Source organism: Mustela lutreola, chromosome 6 (genome assembly GCF_030435805.1).
Source record: "Mustela lutreola isolate mMusLut2 chromosome 6, mMusLut2.pri, whole genome shotgun sequence".
NCBI lineage: Eukaryota > Metazoa > Chordata > Mammalia > Carnivora > Mustelidae > Mustela > Mustela lutreola.
The window spans coordinates 20,721,297-20,744,739 of record NC_081295.1 but is presented as its reverse complement, the minus strand read 5'-3'; the positions used below and the strand labels follow the sequence as shown (position 1 = coordinate 20,744,739).

At 48.4% G+C, this 23,443-nt stretch overlaps 1 protein-coding gene across 7 annotated transcripts in view; it reads right to left on the bottom strand.

Moving 5' to 3' along the window:
* FYN (FYN proto-oncogene, Src family tyrosine kinase) overlaps positions 1 to 23,443 on the bottom strand; it is a 209,934-nt gene that overhangs the window by 11,405 nt on the left and 175,086 nt on the right. For all 7 annotated transcript variants that reach the window (XM_059176823.1, XM_059176822.1, XM_059176827.1 and 4 more), the window contains 4 exons: positions 23,240 to 23,419; positions 21,447 to 21,523; positions 21,195 to 21,348; positions 1,717 to 1,848 (listed from right to left, as the gene is read on the bottom strand). In XM_059176823.1, the coding sequence (XP_059032806.1) occupies positions 1,717 to 1,848; positions 21,195 to 21,348; positions 21,447 to 21,523; positions 23,240 to 23,419 (543 nt within the window). The remainder of the gene's footprint in view (positions 1 to 1,716; positions 1,849 to 21,194; positions 21,349 to 21,446; positions 21,524 to 23,239; positions 23,420 to 23,443) is intronic.

Here is a 23,443-nt window from a genome sequence, read left to right as displayed (position 1 = left end):
TACTTACTTTCCAGGTAGAACAAAATGCCCGGCACAGTTCACACTCACAGACACTGAGCTAAGTGAATCTTAGTTTGAGTCACAAAACAAGGCCATTTTCCTTATGCTAAATCCAAACTTGGGCAAAGCCTCTCCTTCAGAAGCACACACCTGCCTGCCTTCTCTGGGGTCCCGGTCCCTGCCCCTTTGTCTTGGTTTCTGTATGCAACCCTGATGAACAAAAAGTGGCTTTGTGTCACTGAAAGGAAAGCCTTTGCAGAAACGCAAAACAACATTAACCTTTTCCCCTCCGTGGCATTCCACACAACGGCTGACTGTAAACCTGGAGGATCCAGGGAGAAATTTGTTCAAAATTCAGGGCCCCCCCCCCCAAAAAAAGTGCCTTCATGTCTTCAAAACCCCCAGACCTGCATTTATTTCTCCCCCGCCAAGAAGCCACCCAAAAATGCCCACGTTGCTCTCCAGGCCCCTCGGGGGCAGCCCTTCCTGCCCTGCTGGCTGGCTGCCTCCCGCGCGTCTGCCCACCCGTGCATGTGGGGACCAGCCGCCGCCAGCCCATCAATAAAACTGGCTTCCACCCACGTCGCCAAGCGCCCCGTGCTGGCGCTTCAGGGACAGGGAATTTTGTTCATTTTGTCTCGGTGCCAAGCTGGCTTTCCTAGGAGTCTCAAGGCCACGCCAACCTGAAAAAAGATCCTCTCTCCCTCTCTGCATTCTCCAAAGATGACCAGAAATAATCATAAAAAACGAACAAAGGGATTACACATTAATCTGCCCTCCCGGTCTCCTCTGACTGCAAAGATAGAATTACAAACCCAGGATTTGCAAGAGACATCAGTTCCTCATTAATCTCCACTATCTTTTTTTTTTTTTCTAAGCTCCTTTCTTAGGCAGGGAATGAGGAGGAGCTACGTTCTTTCTTCACTCAACAGTAACTGAAAAATATGTCCTTAACATTTCAGAAAGCAGATCGCCCATGTGCTATAATATAACCACTAAAGCGTGGAGGTGAAATGGCACGAGTGTCCTTTGCATCAGCATCTGTTGAAATTAATGAATTTAAGGGGGATCATCTAAATCTGTGGCTTCTTTGAGAAGCATGAATCTGACAGTCCAGAAAATTTCCAGAGCCTAAGCCTCTCCGATTTCTTTACTTTACACTTGCTTTCGTAGGGCATATTTCGACTGCTCAGATGGGCAGTGCGTGGCCCTGAAACCGCGTTTTGCAAGTGCCTCTGCTCTGTCTGGCCATCTGCGGCTGGGGCCTGCAGGGAGGGCAGGTCCTGGCATTTTCCTGCCAGGTTCACTCCATGGGTCAGTGCTACAGTGTAATCAAAAAGCAGTGGGGGCTCTTCTCCTTCTCTTCCCTGCAAGGGTCTACAAATTCTCTTTGGGTAAAGCCGTGCCAGAAACCCTGTTCCTCCTGGAGCCACAGCTGCGCGCCCCTACCCAGAGAGCACAGGCTCCACGAACTGGGGTGGGCTGCAGCACTCGTGCTAGCTGCTGTTTGCACGATTCCCGGCACGCCACACCACACGCAGCAGCTGCTTGTCTCCGTGATGCCCAAGGGGCTCCCGGTTCTGCTTTTCCCTGGCTAAATCCCTGTCCAAGTTCCTCAAACTCACGTTGGGCAGAAAGTTGAGGGGGGGGCTTGGAAGGCAAAGTGGGAAGAGAGCCTCCAATCCGAGGCCCGCCTCGGCTAGGTCCCGCTCTTACCTGGGTATGGCACTCTTCCTTTGGTGACCAGCTCTGTGAGTAAGATTCCAAAAGACCACACGTCAGACTTGATTGTGAACCTCCCATACAGGGCTGCTTCGGGGGCTGTCCACTTAATGGGGAACTTTGCACCTGCAGAAAGAACACGCGGTGACTCGGCAGGCAGAGAACATGGTCCGGGGTATGGGGCCGGGGGAGGAGCGCTAGGAAGTTCGCAAAGGAGGTGGGGAAGGCGGCAAACAAGAATGGACTTCAGTCGAGCCGCTGTGGGGTCTAGTCTTGGCTCTGGTGCCTTAAGCGAGCTCGTCTGATTTTATTTTTCCCATCAAAAGGCTGATGTTCAAAGCCCCTTAAAGTTCTGGCTTCTAGAACTTGAATCTAGGACCACACTGAATGTCACAGGACTGGTCTGATTGTGGGGCTGGCTTGTGATTTAGGAAACTACTACTACATGGTTTTTCTTTTGCTTTGAAATGATGTCATATTCTAAGTAATACATAGAGTATTATATCACAATGCTACGCTCACGAATTCTTTGGTAGAGAAGACCACAGTGTGCTTTTATGAGGTACACAGAAACCATATCCAACTACTACCATGCTTCTCCCAAAGTGAAGACAATTTGCTGTAGCCCATGTATTTGTAGAAATGAGCTCTATTTCCCAAGGCCTTCAAAACCCATGGCAGAGAAATGATTTCGCCTCTGGCTACTTCCCTCTACCTTTTCCCTCATCACTGATAGTGGCCATCTTTACTCCTGGGACAGCTTTTTCTTCTGTATTCTATGATCCCTTGCTTATCTGCCTACCTTTCTGCTACCGGTCAGAGAGCGTATTGTTTTAAAGAACAGTCTTGCTTCAGTGACTATCTTATGAGTCTGATCTCTCAAGACCAAGCAACGAATTCGTGGCCAAGTCAGTAGAATCTTTTCTTTGAAACTTCTCAGATCATTAAGAGAATCCTCTCTCTAATTCAAAAGGGAGGGTGGCGTCCACCCTGCTCTTTATAAGGCTAGATGGGTGTACAGGGAATTAAAATTGATTTCAGCAGCCTGTGTGCTCACATATGAAGCTCAGTGATTATAAAGCAGTTCCAGAAATTTCACTGAACTAAAAGAAAAACAAGGAATTTTTATTACTGATGTAAACACAATTATATATTTAAAGCATGTTAATTTTCTTAGGACCTCCTTAAAAAAAAATCATACAAAGGATGATAGAATCAGAAATTTTTGTAGTATCTTCTATGAAAAGTCATAATATGCAAAAGTGGCAAATAATTAAAATCTTTAAATTAGCATGGTTTTAATAACGAGAGGTATGATAAATTATAGCAATTAGATTTTTGTTTTAAACACAGTACATGATAATGTCTTTAGCAAATCTACCCTGGCATTTTCTGGCAATATAATTTTCCTCTCCATCTCTTTTATGCCAGTGTGAAATGAAATTTAAAAAATCCTACTATTTCATTATGTGGCATCTCACATTTACACTGGAGCAGAGAAGTTATTCTACAGTTTTCTTTTCCTTGTATGCACAGAGTTATTTTTAATTAGCTGTGTTTCTCAAGCATAATTATTTCTATCTTTTCTTAAGTGCTGCATGATTCTACACAAGGCCTGGTATTCTCTGAACAGTCGTTTTGTTTTTAAAGTTTCTTTCAAAGTGTTCTGCTGTGTGAGAACCTACCCTCGAGCATTCTGTTCACGCAGCTTTGGACTCTGAGCCGCTGGGATTAATGTGATAGATTTTCTTCAGTGTCGAGAACAGACTTTGCCCTGGACCAGACCTCAGCTGGAGTTCTCTTATTTCGGAGAATTAAAGGTATATTAAATTCATTCCTATTTAAACTATCTCTTGAGCCAAATGGCTTGGAAATCGATGTCCATCTCGAAAGCAAAAAGAACTTTCTTTTCTCCCCTATGCAGACACAAATCCTGTAAATAAAATTATGAGCAAAAGGAGCCTTTCTTCCCACTTTGGAATCATTTAACGTTCATGCAGGGTTGTGTGTGTGTGTGTGTGCGTTTCTGAAAAGAAACTGTTCAAAATTTGGATAAAGTCATTTTGGATTTTCTGAGAGAAGACTTCGTAATCTGAGGTTAACAAAATCCCAAACAAATGTCAATATCTCGGCCCGTTGTGCTAGTCAGCTTTATCGTTTTCTCATGACATCATCTGCAACAAGAATTCTAATATGTAAACCTTGAACAAATACATTCAAATGAAGGCTGTAAAAGATCTATGATAGGAAACCATTTGCGGATATGTGCTTTGAGACTTATTAGCAGGAGCTTTCCTAAATAAATTTATTTTGCGTTAGTTTTCTTTCTAAAATAAGCAATATATTGCTTTTCGGTAGAAAAAGAAAGAATGCCTTTGTCCAATTTCTCCTACTTCTTTTCAGCCTTGAAACAGCAGCCACTGTTGACAAAAGAAGCTTCTGTAAAGATAACTCATATTTTCCTTCTCACGGCAGAAAAAAGGTTAATAAATTAAAGCAGCGATAATCTGTTAATCATTAACTACATTTCAACAAAAGAACTGATGGATGTCCTCTCACTCATCTCATTACCTCTACTTCCCCTTGCCTTGGTTTCCTGCCTCCTGGGGGTACAGATGCAGCTTCAAATGGTTTGTGGCGGGGGTAGAGGGTGGGGGGGGGGCAGTGGGGTCTCTGTCCAGGGCCGGGCAGGTTGCACGCTGCAAACCCCCATCTATGAGAACAGCATCCCTGGGGCTGTCCGGAATACCACCTACACATCCGCACAGGCGCCCCGGCGGGGGGACTGTGCGGGTTCTTGCCTCCAGTGAAGTCAAGACAGCTCAGAAACCTGGAAGGAAGGATCTCCTGGGTGTAAACACTGCCTTTCCTTTGAAAATAAAGTTCTGCCTCCTCATATTTTTTTGAAGTTATCATGACAGGCAGTGAAAGTCAGGATCAAAGTTGTTTCCTAGGCAGTATGGATTTGTAGAGAAAAGGAGACAGGGTCCAGAGGCCTCTACTACAATGAACTTGGCCCTACTGTGTAACCAGCCGATTTGCAATTCTTGAAATTCTCTGGTTTGGGAGCAGGATTCCGAGGCCAACACAATTTCCCCTCCTTTGAATCTTATCAGGGGAAACGTAGCCAAACACAGATTATCTGTAGGTAGGATAATCTTTGTCACTGGTGCCATGGGCTTTGGAGGACACAGGAGCTCAGTGAACTTCTTCAATGTTTGGATGACCCCCCAAATAAAGGGATTTTCATCACTCTAGCATTGATTTCTGACTAAGTTACTTTGATAGTTCAGGGTTCTTTGAGGCCAACAGACAGAGGCCGTACGTGATACATATGCATTTAATGCACAGACTTGAAAGCTCTTTCCACTGTTTTCCAGGCAGCGTCTGTAGATTTTGGACTTGCCAGGGGAAAGGCCTTGCAGAAAGCCTGACTCGGTGCTGTCACGGAGACCCAGTCCCTTCATCGCTGTCTGGACTTGCATCATTTACCTTCCTGTAATCCTAGTGAGGGCCAGCAAGACCAAGGCTGAGCCATTTTCTGTAGAGTAAACATGCTGGTCCCCGACATCTCCATCGTGTTTCTCCAGGTTTCACTGAGAAGTGAACTCAGCTGTCATGAGCTCTGTGTGACATGGGGGAGGGTACTCCCTCTCTTGGCTCCAACCGCTCTCCTGACTCCCATGTCACCTGCGTTTGGTCACCCGATGGGCCCTCCCTCCTGAATTCCTGACCTGTTCCCTTTGCTGAAGTCCCTACCCCACAGCTAACTCCTGCTCCTTTGCTCTTAGCCTAAATGTTATATGCATGGGCAGCCTTCACTTGATCACTAGGACCGGGGCTCGTCCCTAGCGCTGTGCCCCAGAGCCTCTGGTTCTTTGGGGCCACTACTATTCAAGGGCAGATGAATACATCAGTCGTTTGAAGCATGCCTCTCTCAAGAGACAGAGACTGTCCTCGAGGGGCAGGAGCATGTCTTTCTGGACGGCCACCTTATCTCCAGTTCCGAGACCAGTGCCCGGTGCACAGAAGAAACCAGAGAAAGCTGTGTTGAATGACAGAGGAACTGGACAGCTGCTTCGCCCTTCCAGGCAGAACCACCACAGCCCCTCAGGAGGCTTGTTATTAGTTCCCTGATCTCCAGCGGGTCCTCTCCTTGTCCTCAATGACCAGTGTCACCGTCTGCCACCATCTGGATGCCCTCATAAGGCTCAGCAGTGCCGACTGCAGTAGAAGAACATCTGTCACACATGCTACTTAGAAACACCGGGAAAACCCTGTGTTTTTCCTGTCAAATGAAGTGTGGAGTGAATCCGAGGTGGAAGGAGCCCCAGACTTTGCTAGGTGAGGAGTGGGGGGCCTAGAGCCTAGAGCAGTAGCTGGGGGTGGGGGCTTATCTCAGCAGAAAACCTAAGTAGTCAGAGGCCTGGGAAGTGTTCACAGCAAAACAAAGTGGAAAATCCTTTTCTGAATAGAACGAGATGAAATAGGTAACTGGACGCCAAGCACTCACGCCTCCCCCCACCCCACCCCCAGACCCCATCTTTCTCCGGTACAATAAAGTTAACAGTCATCCAGGCTATAGGGAGGGAAAAGAGAGGGCTGTGACTATATCCAGTTGTCAACATTTGCCCACACAGCAGCATCAAGCCCCCACTACCCTGGCTGGTTTTGTTCTCTGTCGTTTCCTACCGTCAGTTTTTCTGGGTTTTCCCCTCGTGCCTGGCCCCATACCTGGTGCTAGGCACGCAGCAGTGAGCGCAACCCCTGGCTCTCATGGAGCTCGCAGCTCAGACTGGGATGGAGAGAAAGCAGATGAGGGGCCGTTATACATGCCAGGCAGTGACAGATGCTATAAAGAAGAACGAAATGGGCTACAAGGACAGATTTTTATGGGGCTTTGCAAGCCCCACTAGAGTCTTTGGATCGTATCCTATGTGTGATGGGAAGCCACTGGGGCTTGTGAGCAGAACAGGATGACATCCCACCTCATTCTTTCTCCTTGTCTTTCAAGTGTGGAAGATGACATATCGTTACCTTGAGAACGATTTATGATGAGAAAGAACGTGTAAAGCATTTTGACTTTTCAACACTCTTGAGAAGCATCATGACATTTCAAGACCCACGGGTGACTCTTAGCAACGAGCATTGGGTAGATTATGCTTCTGTTGTCACTCCTGACGTCATGTTTGTTTAACTCGTGGACCTAGTCACATTTGTGCTATTTTAGCACACTGTTCAGTATGAATAATACTAATAATCTCAGTAACAAAGGAGTAAAACTTAGCATACTCTAACACTTTGCAAAGCTCAAGCATTTCTATTGGAAATGAATTAATTATCTTCGCTGAGTTTATTCTTTCCTGACGTCCTTCCTTCCTTTCCAGACTTTCTTGTGTTTCTGCTTTAGCCTCTTCATCCTTCACTTGATAATTGCGAGCGTCTGAGAGGCTCCAGTGCTGGGACACTCTCCTCTCTACTTACTCCCCTGGGAGATACACCCTCTCTCAGGACTACCCCTGCCTACCATCTCCCTGTGAATAGGCCTGGAAACACAGCACAGACTCTGTTTCTCCTCCGGAAGTCCCAGTTCTTGATTTGCCTCTAGGGTGTCCCACCCTTTTCTCAAATGTGGCAACTATGAATCTAAATTCATTATTTTACTAAGTCATCTTACTATGAATAAGACATTATGAAGGAGATTCTTGTACTAGGTGGAAAATGTTACAAAACGACAGATGACTTAAATGACTAAATGACTTGAATATTTTAGGATGCAAATGGAGTACTTTTTAAAAAAATATCCCTTTTCTGGGGGTCAGATCATCATTCTACCAGGTTTCAAAGTGGGGAAATCTGGCTGGAACTTCTCCCTCTCCTCAAACCTCCAAGCTCCAAGCTAACCCACCATCAAGGTTTCTTTTCTCCCTCTCTCTCTCTTTTTTTAAGTAATCTCTGTGCCCAAAGTGGGGCTCAAGTTCATGACCCTGAGATCAAGAGTCATATGCTCTACTGACTGAGCAGGCCAGGTGCCCCATATCACCAAGGCTTCCTGTTTCTCTCTTTGACATGTCTCTCCCATTTGCCCTTTCTTGTTTAAGCTCTTTGCTGAAACTTGGCTTGGGTCCTTGTCCCCCTGATCAGTCCTCCTGTCTCGGTTCCTGGATTGTGCCCTGCCTTTGGCTCACTGTCCTTCCAACAGGTCACTTAAGCCTCAGTTCCCCAATGCTCCCCTCACCAATCTCAGAGTGGGCCCCCCCACTGCCTCAAGGCAAAATCCCCGGCCTGGTTTTCACACCTACGTATCTAATCAGTTCAGCTCTTGCAACCCCAAACACATCTTCTCCTCTGCTTTGCTTTTCCAGAACCTGTATCCTGCCCTTGGTGTAGCCAGACCTGCTTCTTCTTAGCTTGTTCTAAACATCTTCTTTCCTCACCTGCTCAGCGGAAGCCTACTCATCTCAAGTCCACCTTCCTCACAAAGTCATCTGTGATTACCTCAGCCTTCATTAATCCCTCCAATGCACTCGGAGCCAATCTTACAAACCATAGTTTAACGCTTGACAGTAGTAGGCATAACAATAGCTACATACAGACTGAGCGCTTGCTCAGTGTCAGGCATTATGCTAAGTACTTTCCACGCAGGAGGCAGATGTCATTAATAGTCCTGTCCTCCACATGAGAACAGTGAACACAGAGAGGGAAAATGATAGGCCAAAGAACAAGTGGTAATGGTGGAACTGGGATTTGAACCAAGAGCTTCAACGCCATATCCCTTGCTGCTGTGCCCAGTCCCCGACATGTCTTTCTGCTAGTTCTGCTGGCATTAATTTTTATCTTCTTAAGTAGAATGTACATCCTTCGAGGTTGGAGACCATGTTCTGTACTTCTCTTCCTTGACAGTACCTTGCCTAAGGCTGCTTAAAGGGCAGCTGTTCACCAAATCTTTAACTGGCTAATGGCAATTTGTCCTAGCCATTTGTCCAACGCTGCGATGGCCAAACTCTCTTCCTTTACACAGATTTAATCAAACCAGAAGAAGGAAAGAGTGAACACATAGCAGTGTAATGAACTAATAATTGTTTTCACTGTTAGTGTAATAGGAATAAAATCATCGCTACCATACTCTGGGGTGGTCTGACAGAATGCTCTTGGTTTTTAAGTGAAAACAGGAAGACCAGTTAAATTCATTAAGTCAGGACGGTTCATCCCAACCCCCAGGATCCATTCCAGTTAATGGAGGTCCTATATCCCTAATGGCCAGGCAAGCTGTTTTCTTTGCTTCGAGTGGAAACAGTTCTCATCTGATTTGGTTACTCACCACACTTTATGCATCTTCATGCATTAAGATGATGGCAGTGGCGTGGGAGATAGTCAAATGAAAATGGCTGAGACTTCCACTCCCACATCTACCTCCTGCACTGTGCATGTGAGGTGGCCAGGAATCAAAGAGAAAATGCTCTTAAGTGACAGTGCAAAGGGGCCCACCCCCGGGCTGTGCTGCTGAGGGCTCATTTGTGATGGCCGTTGACGAAAGGAGCTCTCCGAGCCAGCGGATCTGGGCTTGCACGTTCGATTTGCTGGATGGCCACTTAAAACCTCCCCCAGCCTCAGTCTCCGTGTCTGTAAACTGAGATGATGATACCCTCATGAGCTTGTGTTGAGAATTATAAATAATGTAAGGGGTTCAGCACAGCTTCTGGCACCTTGTGACAGCTGCTTAAATGCCAAGCATTATTCTATTTGGACAGTAACACAAAGGCACTGAGTTGAGTCAGGTTAGCCAAGGCTCTCCAAACTTTGAGAGCGGGAAAGAGCATGAAGAAAACCCAGGGAGCTCATCCCTCAATTACTGACAGCTTACCGAGCATCCTGTTAGCCCCAGGCACAGGGGGAGGGCCTCCTGAGAAAACCAAGCGTGGGTGCACTTCCTGCCATAAGCCTTTCCAGGCAGCTGGAGAGACAGAGCTCACAGGCAAACCCAACAGACAGCTAAATAGATGGCGGCATTGATTTTAGGAAAAAAGGGGCTCAGGAGAGAGGAAAAGAGAACATGCACAGGGAGTAAGGGCTCTGGATAGAGGTGGCCAAACTGAAATGCTGCAGTGTGACCCTGTAGTTCTCCTGGGAGGGGCTTGGCTGGAGGCCAGGACAGGCCTGGGAGGTGCGGGGTAGGGAGGGAAGGGGGGGTGGATAGCCAGTTCACATCATTGGGGGTGGGGCCAGCTCACGTTATTGGCTCTTGGAGAGCTGGGCTGTCAAACCTTTTTTTCCTCCCCTGTGACCAGGCCAATTCCATAGTCCTGTCTCAGAAACCATCCCCTCTGGCAAAAAAACTGGGCCAAGGTGGAGGAGGCAAAGCCAGCGTGGAATAAAAGCAGCCAAATCCTTCCTACAGAGACTACAGTGGTGCCCTGATAGCATTTTCAAGGCGGGGGGGGGGGGGGGGGGGAGGCATTCGCCTCAATAAAAGACGCTGTTTTTCTGAATTAAAGATCCATCCAGGGTCCCCTTTAATTAGAAAGCCACAAACGCTGCAAATTATTACATCCAAAATTAAATAATGTGCAGTGCTTTGACTTTCAAGTTACCCTCTGGAATAAAGGGAAAGAAATTGCACGCCAGGCCAACAACAGGAAGCTGACTGCGTTGGCTGGGAGGGGTGACAAGGCAGGACCGGGAAGGGATATCCTGGAGAAGCGGCAAAATCAAAGCTGACCTGCCCTGGAACTCTGTGGTGATTCAAACAAAACAATGATTTCAAACCCAATAAAACCACGCAAAGCAAAAACCCAGATTTTTCACACTAGGCCAAAGGAATGACTTTCGTATTTCCCAAACATGTCTGGAGTAAGACAACTGTGTGTTTTCCAGTTGTTCCTGGTGACGCATTCTGTTGAAATTTCTACTTTTAAGTTCGTAAGATTTTAGCACCATGTTTTAAGAGTAAAAGTAAAGGGGAGGTACAGGGCACAATGAAGTCACGGGATGTTTCATCTGAAATGTATCATGGAGAGCCGGGATCTGAGGAGGAGGGGGAGTGCTGTCCCATCGGGGAAGTGGGTGGAGGAAGAACAAATTCGGCCAAGGAAGAGAAGAACCAAGGGCCAGAGGCAGGGCCTGGACACACTACACAGGCAAGAACCGATGAGCGGGATGCAGATCCAAAGTCTGGCATGGCCGACTCCCTGGCAGGGATGCTCAGGCTGAGAGCGGTGAGGAAAGTCACAAGGGAGGCCCAGAATGGAGGACCAGGTGGAGAAGGGGGCAAGGTCCACCGGTGGGTATTGAACACCGAATCAGAACACCCAGCCGCCAGGGAGAACAGGGGATGAGACTGCAGCCAGGGCACGAGGCCCGACATCCTGGAGCCGAGGAAGGGCAGGCAGGAGGTGAACAGGGAGGGGCAGCGCAGTCTCATGGGGGAAAAGAACAGAAAGCCAGCTGGGACACTTCTGCGATCCGTGGGGGAGCCAGCAGGTGAGGGGAGGCTGCTCTGGCAGCTTGTCTCTCCACCACCCTTCCCCATGGTGACCACTGGCAACCCAAGAGAACTCTCCCCGGCAGCATTAAGGACCAGAATGCACTAGCATCTCCTGAAATCACGGGTATCGGTCCCTTTCCTTTCAGGAAGGAAATGGAAGAACCACCCAGACGACTTTGCTTGTAGACTGCACTGTGGGAGGTTTAAGTGGTTCTCTTGGGTAGAAGTGGGTAAAGGAGAAATCTTGCTGGCTGTTCTGGAACTATTCCAGAACCAAGGGCCCTTTCAGCTTTCCAAGAGCCAAAAGAGAAGCAAAATCAGAGTAAAGAATCTGATTCACAGTCCCAGTCGGATGGACACTACCTTTGCGGACATTCATCCAGAATAACAGACAAGAAAGCGGTGTGTCGGGCTTTCTAGCCGTGTGGATACTGCTGTTCAGGGTGGTGGGAACTCAGACCTAAATAGTAAATGGGTGTCTGGGGATGCAGATTAACACAAATTATTCCAGGAATCCAGCTGCCCTCAGAAGGAGCAGCAGGCCTGGTTCAGTCTGACATCATGCCGCAAAGCATGCTGGGCGGAAAGGACAAGCACTGGGGTTGGGGAACTGCGAGGGAACAGCTGGTGGTCATATTGAGGCTTTGGTGGGAGTCAGCAAGAAATCAAAGGAAGAGAGGATATGCAGAAGACAATAACCACGTTGGGGCTGCTTTTTCCAACTGCCCCCACACACTGCCTGTGCCACGGGGGAGACCGGCCTGATGTTGCTGTGTGCCTGCCTTCAGCTGCAAGAAATGGAAGCTTCCAAATGTGGGGCAGTTTTCATCAGCACTGCCTGCCCCTGATTATCCAGCTGATGCAAATGAAGGAGTTCCTCCTGCCAGCAGAGCAAGATGAGGAAGCCAAGTGACAGTTTTGATGTTTGATGGCAGTCTGCAGTTCCTATTTACACACTTTAAAATCACAGAGGGTGACCATCTGCTTCCTTCTTGCTGATTACTAAGAAACATGGGAGGCACAGACCAAGGACATGCTCTTGACCATTCAGAAACAACCGCCAAATTGCTCTGCCCAAGACAGCACAAAGGAGAAAGACACCCACGCAGAGCAGAGCACGTGACTGCCCAGTGCAGATAAAGAGGAAAGCTATTCAGAGGAGCAGGCTGTCAGGGATCAGGGCTTACAGCGGTCCCATCTGTTTCCCCCGGGCTGTCAGGGTGGGGAAGGAGTGAGTCCACCTCCTTCCTGTAGTTCTAATCTTAAAAGGGAGTCTGGGGTAGGCAGGGGTGAGGTAGTCTCTTTCTTTTCACTGTGATCTCTGGCTTTCCGCGTGTTCTTTCTGTGCGGAAAATGGATGGTGTGCACAATTCATTTCGCTTTCCCGGGCAGAATGACCCACCCTCCCTGGCGGTCAACGGGGCCCCGCAGCTCCAGGGTGGCTCGGCAGATAAACAAAGCATCCCTTTGGAAAGGCCACGGAAGCCCAGCCCAGGGCGGGAAGCCGCAGAATATCAATGAAAGTGCTTTTCTGCCTAGTGATGGAAGCGTACCAAACTGGGGACCGGGGAGGCCGGATCAGAACCAGGCTCGGTTCTGGCATACACCCCACGAGCTCAGCGGGAGGGCTGGCTTCCACCAGGCTGAGGGCAGGACATTCTGCCCCCACCACGGAGGTTCCCCAGGCTCTCACCAGACAGTCCCTCGGGGCAGACTGTAAACTCTGGGGGCCGGAGGGTCAGTCCAAACAAACGAGTTTCCTGCTCTGTACTTAAAACAATGGCTGCTTTGGAAAGGGTTTGCTTTTCGTCAAAGGATGGTTTGCTTCTTTAGTATGGGAAGAATTAGATGAAGTCCAATGATGAAAAGGGTTTCCCTCCTACCTCCCCTTCCCTGACATTTGCTGTTCAGGTCACAGAACACTGTGTGGGAATTGCAATGCTGTTGTTGACAGAGAACAAGAAACGCATGTGCCGACAGGGGCAGAGGGAGGGCATCTCAGGGCGAGATCAGCCTTGATGTGCCACCGGATTAGAGGCCTTGGATGAGGCTGATTAATAATTCTGCAGAAGCCCTTGAGCTGGAAAGCTGGCGTTCTGAGTCTGATAATCCCCAGTCATTGTAATACAAAGGAAGGACAGAAATTGAATTCACAGTTCTGAATTGCTGAAATTCAGAATTTGAAAGAAACAGGGATAGCTTCTTCCTGACTGTGTTTGTCAACCTAGCTGCCTCCTTGTTTGTGTTAAATGGCTACTGTGCTTTTTGAATCCAAAATCTGATTATATTTAATTAGTACAGGCATCTGGGATTTCTAATACACAAAGAGTTATTAAAGTAACAAATCTTTCTAAAATATGTTCACCATGAAAGAATGTGTTAATTTATGCAGTAACAATTTTTTAACATGAAATAATTAACATGAAAACTGCAACAATTATGAATTCTTCGCAGTCTAATTTATACGTGAATTTTCCTCCAGATACTAATCTATTCAACCTAAATCTGCAATACTGGGAGTATTTGAACAGACGCATTTTTCTTCTTCTATTTAATACACAAGCCTAAACTCACAGCAGGTCTTATATAAAGTCACGGAAGCCCCGGTTTCTACACACATTCCCAAGATCCAAAGATTAAATTGCCTTGACATTTACTTCCCCAACAACAAGCCGGTCATTAACTTAGACCTTAAAAAAAAAAAGCCAACCAACACACAGAGCTACTCTTATGTTCCTGTCTTTGTGATGATTCAGATCAGGAGAGGAGAGGGTTAAATAGGCAAATTGGCAGGTGACCTGGCTGGAAGCTGTCAGGGACAGACCAAGGGGCGTGTGTGTGTGTGTGTGTGTGTGTGTGTGTGTGTGTGTGTGTGTGTAAGCGTGTATGGGAGGGGCAAGGAGGAAGGAGGGACGTGGTGTGAGACACACACAAACAGCTTGATCAACCCACTGGATCAGTAGTAGTGGTATTACTATCACTGCTACTATGACTATACAGCTATCAGTTCAGCATTTGCTGTGTATTAAGTGCTTTACAGACATTCCCAGGAAAGCCATCCAACAATTCTGTGATGTAGATAACTATTATTATCCCTGTTGTCGGAGGAGGGAAGGAAGGCTCAGAGAGGTTAAGAAACTTGTCCAGAGTTTATAGCTAATTAGCAGCGATGCTAAGATTCACACCAAGATCATCAGATTTCATGTGTCTTAACCAATTCTTAACCAATTCAGAGAGAGAGAGAGAGAGAGAGAGAGTGTGTATGTGTGCGCGCGCGCGCGTGTGCATGCGTGTGTAGGAAAGTGGGGTCTGGCTATCCAGAACGATGTGACACTAAGTGCTACTGGGAGCAGTGGGAAGGAGTGATGAACACCAACAGCTTCTTCTCTGACCTTCCCAACCACCTGCAAGGTGACCAATACCAACCCTCATCCAAGGGTGAGAAAGCTGAGGCTCCCAGAGGTGAGAGATTCTGCAAAGTCCATGAGCAGGAAGTGGCAGAGCCAGGATTTGAGCCCAGACCTCCTAGCTCCAAAGCTCCTGTGCTTTCCATTACCCCAAAGACAGTCTCACTGTGTGCAGGGAGTGCTGCTGTAGCAAACCGTCCTCATGGTATCCGATGCCCGGAGAGGGCTGTGCCCAGTGCCCAGGGCGCAGGAGAGCACGCCTGGGAAGAGTGAGTAGACGTGACAGTGATTTGGGCTGTTTTCACTGCCGTAAACAGATACCTGTTAAACACCTACTAGGTGCTCTGTGCTGATCTTCAGGCCAAATGCTCTAGAGAAGCAGCGAGACTGGGTCCAGAGACACTTGGGAGAATTGCTCCAACAGTGCACGTGTGTGTGTGCACTGTGTGTGTGTGTGCTCGCGCATGTGCGTGCACGACCATCAGGGGCACTGCTGGGAATGCCCCACCAGACGCCCAGCTGGCAGAAGAAAATAAGGAAAAGCGACAGAGGCGGCCTGGAGGCAGGGGTGGTTCTCAGCAGGGAAGGCCAAGTGCAAGAAAAAGGAAAGTCTGCTGGCATCTCTGGTTGGCTGTGTCAGGTTGGAGGGGCCCTCGGGGCAGGCAGGTAATACAGAGCCATGGCTGCGCAGACAAACTGAGTGCCCAAACGGTCCTGCCCAGAAAATCAACTAGTTTTGTTTTTTTTCTCTTTGGAAAGACTGACTCTTCTTTACTGATTAGCTGGCCTTTTTTTTTTTTTTTTTTAAACATTTTGTTTTTAGGTAAGAAAGATACTTTTCAAGGACAATATACATCAAACACAAAAACTTCAGGTCCATAGGAATGGTTTTTATATTCCACAACCCTCAAAGAGATTTTACAGACGGCTCGTGTAGTCCTGCACTAATTATGTGAGGTAATTATTTTCATGTATCCATTTCCCAGATGCTATAACTGAGGCTCACAAAGGTCAAGTGATTCAAGTGATTGGTAAGTGATACAGTTAGTTTGAACCCAGGCCTTGTAACTTCGACTCCTAGGCTGCGCAGTCTCACTGGTCCCGTCCGCGGCCTGGAGGGAGGTACACCACCAGCAAATAACACAGTAACCCCATACTAGACCTTTAAAGATATGCCCACAAAGTCCGTGGGCAGGATCTACAAATGCTAATGAGGTCTATAGAACTAATGGTTCTATTTATTTATTTATTTTTCCAAAGATTATTTTGTTTATTTGAGAGAGAGAAAGAGAGAGAGTGAGTGCGCATGCACAGGCACAAGCAGGGGGAGGGGCACAAGGAGAGGAAGAAGCAGACTCCCCGCTGAGCAGGGGCCCTATGCGGGACCTGGGGATCATGCCCTGAGCCGAAGGCAGATGCTTAACCGACTGAGCCACCCAGTTTTTAAAATTTATTTTTAAAGATTTATGTATTTATGTGAGAGAGAGAGTGAGCATGAGCAGAAGCAGGGGAGGAGAGGGAGACTCTCAAGCAGACTCTGTGCTGAGCCTCGAGGCCCACACGGGGCTCGATCTCATGAACTTGAGGTGATGACTTGAGCTAAAACCGAGAGTCGGACGTTTAACCGACTGTGCCACCCAGGGGCCCCTAATGGTTCTATTCCTGGGATTATCCAAGAGATAGGAGGACATCTGTCTACCACCACGGCAGCTTAATTCATAATGGCCCCAAATCAGAAAGGCCAGTGGAAGAGAGAAGCGATGCGTCTGTAGAGTAGAAGCAACAAGGATGAAGCCCAGAGACACGATGGTGGGGAAGCCAGACGCGGGGGAGTGAGACTCTGGGACTGGTGTTTATGAAGCTCCACTGCCAGCAGAAGGAGCTCTGCTGACAGCAGTGGGGACAGTGGCTACCCGCTTGGGCGCTACCGGCTGGACGGGGCTGGCGGTGGACTTCTGGGGCGCTGGCAGTGCTTGTGTCTTCATCACAGGTGGTTTCAGAGGCAAACCAATATGCAAAAACTTCCTGAGTTGGACATTTCAGATTTACTCATTTTATTGTACGTATGTTATGGCTAAATAAAAAATAAATGTCCACAAAAGCAAGTTGTTTTTATCCACAAGCCAAGTCTACCCGAACTTGTTAGGTTTAAATCAAGGGCTAGTCAGTGCTGGGCTTCCTGAAAGCTTATGAAGAAAAACATGGAGTTGATCAAGAATCCTCCCCAATTCCTGTGTGTTTGTGTGAGCTCTGAAGGAACTGACGGTTGGAGGGGCTGGGAGTCTTAGAGAGAAAGGCCTGGAGACAGCTGCCCCTGCTGGTGGTTATGGGAGGAGGAGAGATGTGGACGTGTGAGGACAGACAGACAGACAGACAGCAGAGCCTCGGGATGCCCACGGCACGGGCAGGGCTGGGGTCGTCTCTGCTGATGCTGGGGTAGGGAGGTGGCTGAGGGTGGACCTCAGGCGATGGTGCAAGTCGGGGGCAGAGGCCAGCGTAAGTGGCAAGACAGGGAGCGGGGGGAGGTGCTGGGAGGTGAGCACCGCGGCAGCGGCACCCGGTGAGGGCTTGGACGCTGCACTGGGACGTACCATCACAACCACCTCAAGTTCCGCAAACCAAAGCCAAACTCACCCTCTTCCTCTGAAAATGAGCTCTTTTTCCCGGACTCCCTCATTTCTGTTGCTGGCAAGTCCATTCTCCTGACACGTGCATTTGACTATGTGGACATTATCTTTGCTTCCTCTCTCCCTTTCCAGCACAGTGTTTGAGCCTTTCCATTGGGTCTAGAGTCCAGTCTTGTGCGTGTTTATTCCCCAAGGACTGTCTTGTGCAGGATGCCAACAGGAGCATTTATTTACAACCTGCCATGTTCTGGGCACTGTGCTAAGCACTTTGCATGTATGGTTTTTTGTTATCTTGGCAAAAATTAAAGCACGAAGCAGGTAAAATATATTTCCACCTTACAGAGACGCAAACTGAGGTGTAGAAAAACTCAATAACTTGGCCAAGGCCCCAGGCAATGGATTTATGTGGCTTTGGCGCTGCTCCTGTGTGCCCCTCTGCACGCCTGCAGACCTCCCCAGTGCAATCTCAGGCTTCCTGAGATCTGTTGCTCCTAGCAAAGTCCCTTTCCCAGACAAGGCATTCAAATAACTAATGCTGGCATCACTCCGACACCCTGATTGGACAGAATTTAGCAATGTGCTTATGACTACAGAAGATCTGCTGTGACGGAGGGAGGCGTACAGGTATTAGAGAGCAATACCAAATAATTTCGAGTTGCCTCTAGAAGGCTGTTGGCAGAGGACCACCCTCACAGGCTCTGACCCTGGTCTTGACCTTCTCCCTGACACGGCTTCTGCTTACAGTCCAGCGGAGTAGGGGGTGGTAAGAGGAAAGGAACGCAGGAAGCGCTGTTTAACACATGTCCAAATTTCAATTCTACTTGTGCCCTGGGAAATATCACTGGATCCACCCCCGACAAGACATTTCAGTGTTCCCTTAGATGGGAAACCTACAGCTGTGTTGAAAAACAACTGTCCCCAAATACCTGTGTTTGGTCCTTGCTTCTCAATACTGCCCACACTTCCATGATCAAGATTGATCCTGGCCGTGGCCTGTGGGTATCATAAAACCCGACTTGAAAATATTAGCCAGCACATGGACCAGCTGTGTGGAGGAGCTGGTTAATCCCAGCAGGAACGTTAGCACGCGGCTCGCATGCCATCTGCAGAGCACACGAGAAGATAACACACCGACCGGGCCCTTTCTGCCTCGTAAAGAGGCCAGGGCAGGCCAGGCCCTCGGGAAGAATTTTGTAAACAGCTGGGTTGTCCCAGAGCTGGAAAATAAAGCTCTTCCAAACTCCCTCACACGTGCCCATCAGAAGCTCCCCCTTAAAGACTTTCCCAGAAAATAAAGGGAAAAAGGGACTCACGTCTAATCTTAGTTTTTCGTTTTTATTTTTGCAATGACTGTCTTGATGAGAGGCGGTCAGTACAGCTGACGAGAGCAGAAGCAACAGTGCTGGCCGTACCTGGACTCAAATCCTGCCTCGGCCCTTTTCCTAACTGTGACTTTGTGCAAGTTACCTAACCCCTGAGTCTATTTCTATCCGTTCCCTCCACACTCTTCACAGTGACCCTCTCAGTAGGGTATCCTGGCTCTCGGTAGGTATCCTGTAAATGCCCCAGTTCCTTCCTCTCCCTCTCCTGCAGGAGACCATTTCTTTAATTCTCCTTGCAAATCCTGGAGCCCCACAGCCTTTGTTTTTCCCCACGTTCAGTTCTCCACATCATTTACTTCTCCTTATTATCTCCAGTGCTTAGCACAGATGTGGAGATATTTGTGAAAGAGAAGAGAGAAGCAAAAAGAGTTTTAAGAGGGATGGGCGGGCCTCTCTATTCGGAAGTTGAGCAAAGGAAACACTGTACAAAGGGTAGGAAGCCGATCCTTCAAAAGGTGTCAGGGCAGCAGGTGGGGCGGTGACGGTGGGGGTGAGGAAGCCACCAGAAGGGGGATGGGGACAGCCGGTGGGAGACGACGGTGGGATGTGAAGGCCAGGGCCGAGGGTGGCCAGTGTGGCCCCGCTCCACAGAAGCATGCCTGCAGGGAAACGGGTGAGGGGCTCTCACATGCCTTCCCCTCCGGTGCCAGGCACCCAGGGCCACAGCCAAAGGACCCCACTCCATGAACTAAACCTCTAGCCCTGTCCGCAGTGCCTCTGTTCACATCCTGGGTTTCTGCCCTGCAACCTTCTGGATGGTTCAAGGCCAGAATTTGTTACCACAAATTCTGTAGAGTCCAGAGTCTGGGGGAAGGGGAGGGACAAATCCTGGATGGCCCCATCTGGCATCCGGACTCAACTCACGCACACGGGGATGCTTTCGCGACCGTCTGCCGAGACGGACCCCGATCTCGCCCCGTCCCGAATCAAATATTCATGTCTCCAAACCTTCACCTGCTCCCCATCCTCTGGGTCGGGACGTGATGGGTTTGTTGCGGAGTGAACTCTCTTTGAGGGCCAGGTCTCAGGCCCTCTCAGCTTGCCTTGACTCAAAATCACATCCACATTTCTCTCTGGACGGCCAGCGCCAATCGCAGCTGCCCGTGTGCCTTTGATTAGGGACAAGGCCTGCCATCTGGCTCCGCAGTAGTGTGTGTGTGTGTGTGTGTGTGTGTGTGTGTGTGTGTGTGGGCATGCGGGCGGTGTAGGCATTTGGCTCCAGGACAGGAACTGTGAAGTGTTGGGAACATTCAAATAGCCGAGCTGTCTGACCAACATGTGACTGAGCATTTGGACGGTAACTGCATGAGCCAGGGTCTTCGTTTAACCATTCCCCCCATCACTCGAGACTGCTGAGAACGATGAGGGAAGAACAGGCATGAAATGAAAGAATTTAAGAAGAAAGAAAGGATCAGAATTCCAGGGTGGCCCTTCTAAAACTCAGTAGAAAGCATTGCCCTGTAATATGTCCTTGTCACCACTCAGCCCTGCTCAGAAGGCCTAGGCATGCTTAAGAGCAGCAGCCACGACCCCCACCCCCCACCTCCTTCAGACTCGAGCATTACAGGAGACACGAGTTCTACAGGAGAAGCATACATTCGACTGGCACACTTAATTCCACACACCTACCTGCTGACCGCTGTGCGCAGATCCGGGATGGTAGAAAATAACCCTGGGAATTCCCTCCCTGGCGCTGGGTGCTCTCAAAGCAGCCAAAAAGCTCCCCACTGGAGTGGCTGCTGGTTTGGGATGTGTTTGACCTACAGTCTGATTTCTACAAATCTCTGGGGGAGGGAGAAGGGAGGCAGATGACCTAGAGGGGGGTTGGCTGCTTGGGGGACACCATTATTTTCTATCCTTCTTCTAGATCCCTTTTCTGCTCTCTCCTGGCTCTGGACCCAGCTGGACTCACCAGTGGACTCCTCTAAGCTTGGGCTTCCCTCTAGGTTGGGCAGGACATCTGGAAGAGGCCCAAAGAGTGAGCTTGGGTACAAATCACCGGACCCATGCCTGGCCTTTCTCTGCCAAATGTGGCCTCTTGCTCTTAGCTCTGGTGGCAGTTCCCTTCCCACTGCCCTCTGGCCTCTGGCCTGCTGGGTGCTGTTATTTACTAGCTCTAGGATCTCACACTATGCCATGCTGGTTTTCCTAACTCTGCCCGTGCCTTTATGAATAACTTCTTTATTAAATTCTCCAGTGAGCGTGTTTCTGTGTTCTGCTGAGACTTCGATGGAATGACGAGCTGTTATCTGACTTCTCTTTTGGCCTTCCACAGCCCTCGTTCCCCAAAAGGAAAGCGTCCTAGGCCTGGATGTGAAGAGGGCAGCACAAGCCAAGAAGACCACCTCGGTGGACACTCATTCGCCAGAAAGCAGTATCTTGTCCATCTATTGAACCCACTACAGTCTCCCACCTGCAGAGCTATCAGATTCCTGCCAGATTGGGAAGAAAAACCTCAGCGGAAAAATGCCACTTCAAGTGGAGGAAGGGCATGGAAAGAGAGAGGAAGGACCGTGCAGTAGGTGACTGTCCCCAAGGATGTGATCACAAGCTACCCTATGGAAACGCCCACCTTGTCTTGCTGTGTACTCGTTGTCTTCGATCAATCTGGCCAATCCAAAGTCAGCAATCTTGCATATGAGTCCATTCCCCACTAGAATGTTCGCTGATCGCAGATCCCTGTGGATGTAATTCATGCGCTCGATGTAAGCCATTCCTGCAGCAACCTGTGGGGACCAGGGAACAGGACACACGTCACACTATGACTCGATGCACCTACACGGCGCTAACCCTGAGGCAGGGGTCCAAGGGCCGTGAGGCCTACCTGTGCTGCCATATCCACGAGGTTTGGTAATTTCAGAGCCCTTCCTTCCCCATCTTTTAAGAAATCAAGGAGACTTCCTGCGAACAAAATATAAAACCATTTCAATTTATTCTGAAAGTTAAAAATGCCTGACAAAGGGCGATATTTGGTTTTCTTATTAGAAGGAATGAGGTGATTGAATGAATAATGCTGTCAATGAAGAAAAGATTTATACAAAAATAAAAAAAAGGAGGGTAGGAAAAAACTCTGCCTTGAGAGACAGCAGTTTTATCTTTCAGAAACAAACAATGGTGACTCCATTTCTAAGGACAACAAAGGTTTGATAAAAACCACAATACATGGAATACGGTTCCTTTTATGTCACAAAGAAGGACACGTGGGCACACGTGGGGAGCTGCACCATTTCAGCCTCATCCCCCAGCAGCCCCACTCGGAGGGAGGACATGGGGAAGATGCTGTCCGGCCCTGTGGTTCCCGAAGTGTGGTTCTGGGACCAGCGGGATAGCACCCTTTGGGAAATTTGTTAGAGATGCAAGCTCTCGGGTTCTACCCAAGATTCAGAATCAGAAACGCTGGAAGGTGGGCCCAGAAACCTGCAGTGTAAGAAGCCCCCTAAGTGATTCTGACACATGGCAAAGTTTGAGAATCACTGGCCTCGCTTATTTACAGATTTTAAATCAAGGAAAGAGTTATCTGAGGAACACAGAGTGGGGCAGGTAGCTCCCCCTGCTAGCTTGGGGCCATCCAGGAGCTCAGGACCAACACCAGGGCTGAAACAATCATGGGTAGAGGCTCGAGGCTCACAATGGTCATTCGTGATTGCTTCCGCGCTTTAATCACAGTTATTTACCAAATAACCCTGGACACAAAGGACAAAGCGTTTGCCAGGTAAATAAGAATTCCACATATATTGAAAAAGAAAGTATGTGGAAAGGAAAAGTTACACTGATGTCCTCTGATGTGCAATGCATTGCCTTTTAAGGTTATTTCTTGTTTGCTTTGTCTATTTTTCCAAAACAAAGTGATCTTTGGCCTGATCCCTGGCAATAATGCTTTGATTAGAAAGACAGAGAGAGAATGAGAATAAAATGTGCTCTTTGGGACGCCTGGGCAGCACAGTCAGTTGAGAGCCCAACTCTTGGCTTCAGCTCAGGTCATGACCTCAGGGTCTTGAGACTGAGCCCTACATCAGGCTCTGCACTCAGCGTGGAGTCTCCTGACACTCTCTCCTTCTCCCTCAGCCCCTCCCACTTGTATTCTCTCTCTCTAAAGTACGTCAATAAATCTTCAAAAAAAAATGTACTCTTTAAAAGCATGTCTTTCTCCATCTGCTGTTTAAGAAGCATGCTGGAAAAACAAAGGTGCTGAGAAGATGGAGACTAAACTGAGCCCAGAGAGCTGTGTCTGATATTAACTGCTCAGCCCTGAAAAAGAAAATTTAGCCCATGGCATTCGAAGTGATAGCAAATGATCATAGCCTCCCACGCCATCCCTGATATTAAAAATGAATGCTTTCATTATGGCCAGGAGCTGGGACTCCTGACATGTGCAGCGTGCAGAAGGTGTTGCATTTCAGAAGCATGTGGGGGGCAAACTCAAGGTTTCAAAAAATGAAAAATGAAAATGAAAAAATGAAAAAAATGAAAATGGTCTGTTTCAAAAAATGTTTTCATTAATGAGCACACAATTTGTGCTGCAATGATGGGAATGCTTGACTCATGAAGAAACTAGGAAAAAAGCAACTGCCCTCCCCAGAACAACCCCTGTGGGTCAGCTGTGAGGTAGGGCCCAACCTTTGTTCATGTACTCGGTGACAATGTAGATAGGCTCCTCAGACACCACGGCGTAGAGCTGGACCAGCTTGTCATGTTTCAACTTCTTCATGATCTGTGCCTCCTCAAGGAATGACTCCGGGGACATTGTGCCTGGTTTAAGTGTCTTTATGGCTACTTTTGTGTTTCCGTTCCAGGTACCTGCACACATCCCACAATATTAAG